The following is a 12,022-nucleotide window of genomic DNA, read 5'->3' as shown; positions in this document are numbered from 1 at the left end:
TGACCCCATAGACGGCAGCCCACCAGGCTCCCCCATCCCTGGGATTCTCCAGGCAAGAACACTGGAGTGGGTTGCCATTTCCTTCTCCAATGCATGAGAGTGAAAAGTGAAAGTGAAGTCGCTCAGTCATGTCTGACTCTTAGCGACCCCATGGACCACAGCCTACCAGGCTCCTCTGTCCATGGGATTTTCTAGGCAAGAGTACTGGAGTGGGGTGCCATTGCCTTCTCTGTCCAGGCTTGCTAGTCTTCTCCAACTTCAGGGAGTACTAGAGAGGCAATGCTGAGGGTCAGGTTGTTAGGTCCTTCTTTAGGTTCTTTTAGTCCACTCTGCAGGGCTATCAGAACACACAACTTCTCAAACGAGCACAGGTGCATCAGGAAAACACTAAGCTAACCCATTAAAAGAGCGCTGGATTTGTTCTCTGGAATGGCTCCTCGCTGCTTCTGTGTACACTTGAGCTCTAATGCATTTCATTTCTTAATTTGAAGACAAGGATGAATGCGGTACGTGGAATGACAGCAAAGCACACCCTCCCCTCTTCTCAGGGGCATAAATCACTGAAACGGCACCTGAGCCAACCGACTTGTCTCTTTTGCTGCTGTGTTTTCTCTTTAACAGAAACTCCACACAACACTGCCAGCTTTCACCGAGAGTGTCCTGAATGGCCATTTCTATTTTTCATCTATCCTTTCCAGAGGCTTCATTGGACTGGAAGGCAGAAGCTGGCCTGGGTCCTCTCCCAGTTCAACCACCATCTAGCCCTGTGACCTTGGGCAGATCACCTCTGTAAGCTTCCCTCCTCAATTCTCCAGATCAGAGCAGTGAGATGTCCGGGAGCTTTCCCTGCTGTCTCTGAGAACTCCACTGCTGTACTCTCCAGCATAAAAGTGCCTTGAGGCGACTGTAAATCATGCCTGCAAATCAGGAAAGCTGCTCTAAAGGGAAGGCAACCTTGCAATGTAAGTGGTTTGTCTCAGTTCTGTGGTTTAGCTGCTCCAAAGATTCAGATGAAAAAGATAAATTGACATGGTTTAAGCCCCTCACAAGGTCAGTGGGGAGCTGGCCAGAGTGCTGAACTCAGCTTCTATTCATGACAGTCAGACCTGGCTGCACTGCTCACACACACAGCACCCTACCCTGCCCCAGGACAGAGGCAAGCAAGAGTTTTCTCGGCAAGCTCCAGACTTTGGGCACCAGGCATGTAAACAGCCAGAGGAATTTCTGAGCACACTGCATTCAATCGTTCCCAGATCTGTTAGAGAGCTATATTTAGCTTGGGAATAGCTTTGGAGAGAGTGCACTGCCACTCAAATGAATATTAATAGTGCGGGTCTTAGAGCAAAGAAAATATTTCTTCAGTTCAGCATCTGGTATGTATCTGACAAGGAAAACACTGCTTGGTGTTAAAAGGCTTGGGGCAATTGGGGTGTGATGAGCACTCTGCAACTAGGAATCAGTACCCGTTGGGAAAAGAACTTAGAGCATAAAACCAAATTTTCTGAGCTTCCTTCCCAAGTGCCTAACTAAACACTTTCTCCCTACAATCTTTCCCCTCAAAAATTTATTTCTTGAAAATAATATTAATCTGTCTCTTCGTTGTTGTACAGTTTATTAATGATTCTCAAAAATCTTCCAGTTTACCCAAAATGGAAATACTTGCACCAGAGCTGGACCCCACCCAATCAAACCCACCAGCGCTCTCCTCACCCTAGCCCCCCTCCAAAGAGCAAACCAATGCCGATGGGGCTGTCTGCCCTCCTGACTGGGGAGGCAGGCATGTCTCCACCCCCGGCTCTCCACATTTTCTCAAAGAGGCAGCCTGCACAAATCCTTTCTTTAGCCTGAGGTTCAACTTCCCTATTAACATAGACACAACACTCCACTGAAGCTGAAGTATAAGAGGTTTTCTGCTTGATGTGTTTTATGTCCCATTATTATTTTCCCTGCACATCCTGTGCCTCTCTGAGGGGCAGAGGAGAGTGTGTCTGGCACAAGGCTCTGCGGGAGGGTTCCTGCCACTCAAAAATAGGAGGGAAAGATCAATTCCCTTAGGAATTCATCCGAAGACTCTCCCTCTGCCCTCCCAGAAGACGTGAACTCCCAAGGGTTCTCTTCTGCTCTGTGTTCTATACCTATGAACTCAGTTGCCAGCCTCTGTGGCATGGCTGTTTCCCTTCTGTCTGGGTCTCTGCAGTGGTGCTACATGTCTGCTTTTCCTCCGTGGCTAGATTGAAAGGTTTTGCCTAAGCTTCCCTGAGGCTCATTATTTATGGGATGAGATTGGAGGCAGGGTGAACATTAAGTACCTCAAAGCATGGATGAGTCAAATTAATAACTACGGTACAACCCCAAACAACACCAAAACCATCACTGTGGTTTACTGCTTGTTTCCACCAGTTGGGAAAATTCAGAATTTCATGTTTGTGCAGACAGAAACTATTCACAGCAAAGACAGAGAAATGAGCAAAGTATATACATGCTCCCACGTTGGGGGAATTTCACAGGGAAGTAACCAAAGGGATGGGAAGCCCACCCCCATGGTCATGGTGGGGACTGGTAGAATTCCTGGAAGAGTCTCTTTTTGGTCACACCCCCTAAAGTTAAGACAGCGCATTCAAACACCCATGCAAGATAGGTAATCCGGTCACAGGTAAAAAGTATTTCCATGGAGAGGGGCAGGCTGTCTGTCTCTCTGTCTCAGCGCCTGTGGGTTCCCAACAGTAGAGAGTAATCTACAGTCCCATCAGGGACATTCCTAAAGTCCCCTAGATGAGCCCCACAGGATTCTTGAGCATCTCTAGAATACGAGTCAGAGCTCACACCCAGGGCTGGACTCCTCCACAGTGAACCTGCCCTGGGAGCAGGCGCCAAAGCAACTCAAACACCCAAGGCAGAAGTGGGAGCCAGAAAGGGGAAACTGTGAGGCACCTTCTCGATGTTCATTCTCAACACCACCCCCATGACCACTTCTAGAAATCACTACTGGAGGGTGGGCAGTGAGACGAGGGGCCAGAGGAGGGGCAACAAGCCTGTGCCCAGCGTCCCTTAAAGAGGAGGCAGGCGGGGGTGGTGATGCCAACCGGAGGCAGGTGGAGTCGGCTGGCGTTACCCGAGCTCCGTGTTGAGCTGAGGTCATACCCGCCTCTTGCAGAACCATGTTCTCTTACAAGGCCACTAATAAGCCATTGACCTTGAGTTTGAGTCTGGGGCTGATGTTCTTCTCTGGGGGAACCCCAGGGGCCTTGTGGCTTAACGAGAAGAAATCCTCCTTGTTTTAGCAGCAATTGCTTTTTCCTCTCCACCCGCCACAGTGATCAAATTAACAGGTTGCTTCTCCTCGGAATAAAATGTGTCCTCAGGTCCCAGGAGGCACTGCCCATTTGCCTGTCTGATGGGCTCGGGACAGGAACGCAGGGAAGTAGTGTGTGTGCCTCTGGTGCTCCCCCAGCCCCCTGCCCCCCAGTCCCTGGGAGAGTCTCTCCCACCTGGGGTGGCCGCCCAGGCCGGCAGTGAGACCACAGGGAGGGAAGCGCCTGAGTCTCAGCTGCAGGAGGTCTGGCAGGAGGCTGCGTACACGCTGCTGCCTGCTGTGGCCCCGCAGCTCAGGCTGCTGGTGGGACACTTGAAGGGCTTCATGCTGTTCTCCCTCTGGACGTGCAGGTGCTCCAGCTGCCAGCGCTCCCAGCTCTTCCGGAACTCCATCTGGACCTTCCGCGGGGAAAGGAGGAAAGCAGAGGCCATCAGACAAACCAACTGCCCACGAAATGGCCCTATGATTACATTAGGAGGGAAGGGAAAAAAATCCAGTGCATTATATTAAGAGACACAAGTCAAGGGCTTCAGGCACCTAAATTAATATCCCCATAAAATTGTTTCTTCTCGTCTCCTATTTTCTGGCTCTTCTCAGGAGGGAGACGGGCTTTGCTGATCTAATTGGTCTCTTGCATCTCTAAACTCTTGTGACTCAGCTAAGTACCTTTCACAATCCATCACAGTATCAGTTAGCGGAAGAGAAGGAGTGACAGAGAGATGTGGGGAGAAGGGAGGTGGAGAGAGAAGAAAAGGAGAAGAGAGAGTCTGACTTCAGGGCCCTCTTGGACGACTGAGAAGAGGGACAGCCTGCCCTGCCCCTCACAGTGTCAACACCAGACCCTCTAAACTCCCCCAAGGGCCTTCATCCTGGCTTCAGGATGGAAGGGCAGAGGAGCTGCGGAGAATGAGGCTGGGACTAGAAGCAGCCTGAAAGAGCAGGCTGCGGACAAGGACTTCTCAGCCTGGATTTGAACTAATCCCAGCCAGGAACTGGACTCAACCCACAGAGGGTGCAGCCCAGGTGAGTTCGGCCAAGCAGAACTGCTGCCGTGCTCAACTCAGCAGAACTCAGCCCTCCTCATCAGCAAAGCCTTCTCGAGAGGGTGGAAGCTTGGAGCCCACGTCGTTAGAGCAGAAAGATACAATCCAAGTAACACTGCAGAGCCCCAGTCCCTTGAGGGCTGTGGCGATGCTGCGGCTGGCTCCTGTGATTCCAGTCCCCCAGAGAGGCTGCTGGAAGCTGTACAGCCAGCCCAGGGCATCCAGAGACCTCAGCCAGCGGACACGCCTCTACGTCTGCTTTCCAGAGCTTCTCTGATGCGCTCCACACGCGCCACCAGAACTCCTCACACCAGAGTGTCTGGGGCCCAGGCCCGCCCTCTTGGGCTCCATCCAGCAGGGTGGCCAGCTGCCAGCAACTGTGGGTACGTGGCTCACTGCCAACATCCCATGGGTCCTTGTGCAAACACCCCCCTTCTCTTCCCGCAGGGCTGCCATCCATCTCACTAAGCCCAGCAAGGTGCTTGGCATGGCCACATGCCTATCCCTTAAAAGAACTTTATCTGCACTGAGTGAAGCTGAGATGTCCCAGAGCCTGCCTGCCAGGATGGTCCCCGGGTCCCGGGCAGCACCTCCGAGCCTGGGCTGGGGTAAGGGAGGGAGGCTGAGCAGACACCACCCACTGACCATGGCTCTTTGCCAGCTCACTGCCCGGGTGAGTGAGTGTGATGCGTGTGTTGATAGCTGGCATGACGATGCCTGAGTCCTGCAGTGGCCTCTGCTCGTGCAGCCGCAGGAAGGCCAGTCTTGTGGCTCAGCCCTTCACTGGGGAGATGAGAAGAGAGACGGCCAACTGAGGCACATCCCTGGGAAGCCAACTCAGGGACTAAAGAGGCCTCACAGATACAGGGAATTGGACAGGATTGGGACTGTGTCCCCCTCTGCCTCCCTCTCCCTCAGCCCTTTCCATGAACCTCTGCTGCGCTCCCCACCCCAATGACAATTGTCATTAGAAACCATCATTTACAGGGCACTTACTATATCCCCAGTATTCACCATAGATTGTTAACTTTCACAGCAACCCTGTGAAGCAGCTCCTTAGTCCTTGCTTAAAGGTAATGAAGGGCTTCCCTGGTAGCTCAGACAGTAAAGAATCTGCCTGCAATGGAGGAGACCTGGGTTCCATCCCTGGGTTGGGAAGATTCCCCAGAGAAGGGAATGGCAGCCCACTCCAGTATTCTTGCCTGGCGAATCCCATGGAGAGAGGAGCCTGGCGGGCTATAGTCCATGGGGTCGCAAAGAGTCGGACACGACTGAGCAACAAACACTTTCACAAAGGTAAGGAAACTGAGGGGCAGAGATTTAAGTATTTCTCCCAGTCTCAGCCAGGATCTGACCCTAGATCTGGGCTGACTCTACAGCCAGGCTCCTAACCCTCCGTCTCCTGCCACTTGGACCATTTAGGCCACGCTTGTTTCTGCCGTGTCTCCCCCATCTCGGTAGGTACCCCACGAGAACTGGGACCACATCCTCCTCTCAGAGCTTGCACAGTGCCCGGCATAGAGCAGGTACTCCATACGTGTTCTCTCAATGAGCCAAATGAATAAATGACTAAACGAGCACCGAACATCGGGCTCCTTCTTCTACTGAGCTCTCATGATCCAACAATGAAGACGACAACACACACCCTGGGCTCCTGGCGCTCCCGACAGCACGCTTCCTCACTCTCAGGTGGCCCTCATCCCTGCCTCCCAGGTCCCCGGGCCGGGCACCACGCCAGGCTCTGGGGTTTGGGATGAGTTGGGGGGGTCACACAGCTGGGCAGGAGCAGAACCGGGACCAGCACTCGGGCTCCTGAGTCACCAGAGCCACAGCAAAGCCACCCCCGGGCCTCCTCCCCTGTGCCCATGCCCTGCCCGCTGGCAGCTGGTGCAGGCCTTGGCGGCCACACAGGCCCAATGCCAGGGTCACAAGTATCCGGTATTGCTATGGCAACCCTGGGTCTGGAGAACAGCTCTTACGGACAGAGGGCTCAGCCCAGGAACCACAAATGCTTGGTGACATGTCTGTCCGTGTGTCCAGAGGAGCTGGGCCCGAGACGTCTGGGGATGGTTGGAAGGAACCAGGCGGTGCGCCTGAGCAAGGCAGGTGCTCTGGGCCCTCCGAGCAGGGTCTCTTGGACCCCATGGCACCAGCCTGAGGGGAGAGGTCAGTGGGGATCTGGGCAGCAAGACCCCCCTGCTCCCACCCCAGCCACCAATAATCCACTGGAGGAGCAGACCCCCTTTCCCGTGGTGGATGGGGCTCTGGCCTATACATATTGAAGGTGCTCTCTCTCTCTCCAGGAAGAATTCATCCCAATCCCGACTCTGCACTATTTCCAGGCCAGACCTGGAGTGTGTCTCTGACTGTCTCTGATCTTCAACGTTCTCACGTGAGAGAAATGAGAATCTCGAAACCAGACTTTCAGCAGGAAAGCTTTTTGGGGGGAGGCAGAGACAAGCAAATGAGACGGTGGTTTTTAAGGCGCCAAGAATGTGCCTTGTAACAGTCACCACCCTTTACATCACATGGAATTTTCCCTGCCCAGCCCTATTTGTTCCCTCAGGGCCTCAGTGCTCGAGATCTGTGATCTACTTGTGTGTGCACATGTGCGCAAGTGCACACGCATGGGCCCACATAAGACATCTGAGGACTGGGGGCCAGTTTCTTATATTTCTGCACCCCCACTGACATTCACACCCCACCTGCCCCACTCCCACCCCCAGCATCAAGAGGCTGTGTCATGTGTACATGAGGCTGTGTCTTCCCCAAGTTTATGTGTATGTTAGGGCATCCTGTCCACGCACGTGTGTGTGTGTGTATGTTGGGTGGGGGAAGAGAGAGAGAGGGTGATGGAACAACACAGGGACAAGACACCCCCTGAGCGCCGGTGCCTAGTGGGGTGAGTAGCGATTGCAGCTGAGAAGCCTGGACACCCCCCCTGGCCCATCCAGGACAGCCAGTGTAGCAGCCCCACCAGGAGTCCACGTCCCTCCACAGGCCTTACCTCGTTGTTGACAAAGCAGTACAGGATGGCCACCATCAGCCCCTGGAAACAAGAGTCTTGTCAGCAGGAGGAAGAGGACGGAGGCGCCCTGCAGGCAGGCCTGGTCTGAAGCTCCAGGGGGCCCCAGCCTCAGCATCTCCCTCCTGAGACGGGGCGGCCAAGGCAGGCCCAGGCATGGGGGTAGTGGGTTCCTTCTCCTTTCATTTCCAGAGGAATGAGAAGGCCCCTTGCTCAGAAACTGCAGAATTTCTTCAACCAGCCTCTCCTGGAAGAGGCCCAACCTGAGAAAATACACTTACCACATGGAACTTTCCCTGCTCGGCACTATTCGTTCACTCAGGAGCCCCAGTGCTCCAGATCCGTGATCTGTTTGTGTGTGCGGACATGTGCATCCGTGCACACACACGGGCCCACACAGACATCTGAGGGGTTGGGCCAGTTTCTTACATCTCTGCACCCCTGTTGATATTCGACTCCCCACCCCCAGCAACAGCTAATCCTAGTGGAGAGGCTCAGTTCTCAGCTTTGGAAACTACGTGACCTGGAAATCTCGTTTTAACATTGCCGAGCCTCAGTTTCCTCCTCTGTAAAATGGGAGACTCCGGCATACTGCCTCGTATTCTGGGAGGATGAGCTGCACAATGTCTGCAAAGCGCCCGCCACCAACGAGCAGCCCAGGGAGGGGATGGCAGGTGCTATGCCAGGCTGGGTGCCCAAGGTAACATCCAGGAAGGCTTCTTATCCAGTGCACTCACAGAGAAGACTGGGTAGGTGTGGGGGCACCTGGGACTCTGGCTCTGCTCTAACCATGTCCCCTGGGGAAGGGCCGCTTTCAGCCCAGGCCCCGGGCTGCCCCTCGGTGGTGCAGGCTGGTCTCGCCCCGCCCCCACCCTGGGACTTCTGGACTGGGGCCCCCGCCTCGAGGTCACCTGGAAGGAGGTGAAGGAGAGCTCCGTGAACAGCTTGACGAAGCGCAGCACTCCCCGGGCGTGCTCGTCCATCACGAAGGCGAAGATGACCTCATGCGTCCCCAGCAGGGGGATGAGTGTCAGTGTGGACTTGGCGAGCCTGCGGGGTGGGGCAGGGACATCACTCCGGACCTCTCTCATGGACTCTGCTCCCCCGTCAGTGCTCCCAGCGCCCACCAAGGCCTGGCATCTGGGTCACAGAACCCTCCCCCACCGAATACCCTGGGACGGGCTGCCTGGAGGGGAGGGAGTAGAGGTGGAGACAGAAGCCCAGGAGCTGCTCAGGTACAGGGGTGAGACAAGACTTGAGGGCTCAAGCCAGGCCTGGGTGGAGGAAGAAAGGGCACATAGGGATCAGCACCCAGGATCTCCCTCTGTGCCCGAAGGCAGGGCTCAGCGTGCCCGACAAGGGAGACTCTGCTACGTCACCTGCACTTGATGTCTGTCTTGCACATGAGGTTGGCCTGCAGTTTGGACACCACAATGCAGATGACCCGGACGAAGATGAGGAAGTTCACCTGCAGGGCAGAGGGGAGGGCGACTGGAGGCCTTCTCAAAACGCCCTCACGACCCCGTCCTCCCTTAGCGCCTGGGCCCACTGCAGCTCCCACCGCCTGCCCACAGCATCACTCACCCCGATGGCGAAGAGGATGGGCAGCCGGATTATGAGCCAGTAATTCATGTTGGAGTTCCTGGTCCAACAGCTGGAGCAGAGAGAGACACACAGGCCCCGGCTTGGGCACACAGAGCCCCCAGCTCCCAGTGCAGGCACCGGGCAGCCCCATACACAAGGGCATGCAAAGTCACACACACACATATACACACAGCCACACAAACACTGCCACCAGGAGTCACCCGACAACCAGTCCCAGGATACACACACTCATACTGAGATACACACACACACACACACACACACACACACACACACGCACAGAGTCCTAAACACACACAGATACACACAGCCCCTTCATGAGCCTCCAATCACAGTCACATGCATCCTCACCTTCACACACAAATAACAGGAACATTTCACTCACAGTTGTCACAGGAAAGCCTAGGGGGACATCACCTACCCCCACAGACCAGCACCCTTGTCATCATCAAATCCAGGGAGGGGGAGGGTGGGGGATTGCAGAACTAAATTCATAAATTTAGCTCCTGGTACCTCAGTTTACCCTCCCAAGAGGCAGTAACTGCACACCCCAGGGGCCAAGGAATCCCATAGGGTTTGAGGACGGTGACCTCAGCACACCCCTCAGCCCCTCGGAGCAGGACACTCACCCCTCGTCCTCATAGAGGTACTTGACGATGCCCCAGGGGATGACAAACAGCAGGGGGACTCCTAAGAGGGTGGGGGAGAGAGGGCAGAGGGGCTGGCAGGCCGGAGCCCTGCCCCACACACCCAGAGGCCCCCGTCCGGGCTCTCCCGCCTCCAGCCCTGCTCCTTGCCTGGCCCGGCCACGTTTTCTAACAGGTACGGAATTAGGCTGGCATGGGTGCTTCAGAGAAGCGGCAGCAAGAGCCACCCTTCCCAACTCCCCACACTCCTCCCTAGAGAGCGGTCCCCACCACGTGGGCGCCATGACTTTCCTCACAGTCCACCCCCTCCCATGAGCCAGGGGCCAACTCTTTGATGCCACCCACCGCTGCCTGGGCCCACACACCCATTTCAGTCAACTCCTATAGCACTGAAAGCCCCTCCAGGTACCCACCCCAACCCCCATGCAGCTGCCCGTGGCTGGGTGGAAGCCTGGAGCAGAGACAGGAGCCCCGTCCTTGACACCAACCGCCCAACTGACCATGCACAGTGGCCACAGCAACACCAGCTACTGTAACACTGCCCACATGGATGAGGCAGGGTAGTGTGGAGACGGCCTCTAGGAGGACCCCCAATCACCCCACCCCTGGTATTCACACCTGGGTGCGGTCCACAGTGGATCCAGATTGGTCTGTGTGACCAACATACAGCAGAAGTGATGGCATGCCATTTCTGAGATTAGGGTAGAAAAGGTCTTCAAGACTGTAAAAGGCAGGTCTTGGGCTCTTTCTCTCTTAATCTGGTCACTTGCCCTGGGGGACACCAGCTGCTGGGTCATGTGGGCACTCAGAGAGCCCACTGTGGTGAGGAATGGAGGCCTCCAGCCAACAGATAGCAAAGACCTGAGCTTCCTGCCAACAACCATGAGAGTGAGCTTGGAAGTGGATCTTCTGATCCATTAAGCCTTGAGATGATAGCTTCCCTGGCCAACAGCTCCATGACACCTCTCTTGGAGATCCTAAGCCTGAGGCAGGCAACTCAGTTGAACCTGGAATTCTGACCATAGAAACTGCAAGATATAGTTGGTGTTTTACATATCTAAGTGAGAGGTCCTTTGTTACACAGTCATAGGTAACTAATACACTGGCCCCTAGTTCCTTAAGCACAGAACCTAATTCACCAGCAGGGCCTCAGTGACCATCTCACTCTGGAGTTCAGTATATGTTCGCTGACTTTCGATTGGACTGTCAGACTTTGCTGTTGGTCCAGTGATTAAGAATCTGCCTGCCAATGTAGGGGACACGGGTTTGATCCCCGGTCTGGGAAGATTCCACATGCTGCGGGGCAACTAAGCCCGTGGGCCACAACTACTGAGCCTGCACACCTAGAGCTGTGTTCTGCAACAAGAGAAGACACCGCACTGAGAAGCCTGTGCACCACTAGAGTAGACCCCGCTCACCGCAACTGAGAAAGCTGGTCTGTGGCAACGAAGACCCAGCACAGCTGGGTCTTTAAACACTTAAAAAAAATTTTTTTTTTTTAAATTGGATGGTCCATCCTCATGTGACCGACGAGGAGCTGCATCAGCAGCTAAACAGGCCACAGGTGGGACTAGAACACAGGACTGCAATCCCACCGCCTAATGGCTCTCAGCACCAACTCCGTCTAAGCCTGTCTCTGTTGGTGCCTCTCAGGGATGGAGATGTGGGTGTCCCAGAGGGATAAGAGAGTGCGTCTAAAGCTGCGTGGCCAGAATGTGTGTGAGGTGGTGGCGGGGAGTCCATGTGTATGCATGTGAGGCTTCGGGAAGCACATTTCCAGGGCAGAACCCACTTCATCACCTTTCCTGTTGCCATCACCCACATCCTCAACACACGGATGTCCACTCAACAGCAGCTACCGAGCAGCTTGCACTCCCGGAGCAACTGTACTTGACTGTGCAGATGGTCAAGCATGGAGGAAGCAACTGGCTCATGGCTGACCAGCACGGTCATCAGATAGCCTTCTCCTTAGCTATTTATTTTTACATAACCCAGCATCCATGTTGCTTTAGTAACAGGCCTTCATGAGACTGGACAAGAGGCAGACAGCTTCCCAAGGCTCCAGCACATAGCACCGAGCCTGTCACATAGAAGATGCCCAGTGAAAATGGAATGAATGAAGTGAAAGAGTCAGTGTATCAGTGAGACAAGGGAAGCTGTCCAGGCAAGAACAGGCCAATGCCCTGAGCCACACACACATCTGGACACCCCTATCTTCGACATCCCCAGCCCCCTGCTGGCCTTTTTCTGAGACCTACCCCACGACAGGGGAGCTCACTCATGTTAAAAACCAGACCTGGTGAACTTCATTCATGCATCAGCATCTCCTTAACGAAGTCTTAAAAAAAATGCATGCACAGCTCTGCCGCTTGCAAACATTACACAGTCC

At 54.6% G+C, this 12,022-nt stretch overlaps 1 protein-coding gene across 1 annotated transcript in view; it reads right to left on the bottom strand.

Moving 5' to 3' along the window:
- Nucleotides 1–200: 200 nt before the first annotated feature.
- GLP1R (glucagon-like peptide 1 receptor) overlaps nucleotides 201–12,022 on the bottom strand; it is a 36,191-nt gene continuing 24,369 nt past the window's right edge. Inside the window, exons 8-13 of the mRNA XM_010848742.1 lie at nucleotides 9,616–9,676; nucleotides 8,966–9,035; nucleotides 8,761–8,849; nucleotides 8,293–8,431; nucleotides 7,364–7,405; nucleotides 201–3,711 (exon numbers count right to left, since the gene is read on the bottom strand). Of these exons, the coding sequence (XP_010847044.1) occupies nucleotides 3,544–3,711; nucleotides 7,364–7,405; nucleotides 8,293–8,431; nucleotides 8,761–8,849; nucleotides 8,966–9,035; nucleotides 9,616–9,676 (569 nt within the window). The 3' untranslated portion in view covers nucleotides 201–3,543. The remainder of the gene's footprint in view (nucleotides 3,712–7,363; nucleotides 7,406–8,292; nucleotides 8,432–8,760; nucleotides 8,850–8,965; nucleotides 9,036–9,615; nucleotides 9,677–12,022) is intronic.

This window comes from Bison bison, unplaced genomic scaffold (genome assembly GCF_000754665.1).
Source record: "Bison bison bison isolate TAMUID 2011002044 unplaced genomic scaffold, Bison_UMD1.0 scf7180017864270, whole genome shotgun sequence".
NCBI lineage: Eukaryota > Metazoa > Chordata > Mammalia > Artiodactyla > Bovidae > Bison > Bison bison.
The sequence above is the reverse complement of the archived record's forward strand: the minus strand, read 5'-3'. Positions and strand labels throughout refer to the sequence as shown.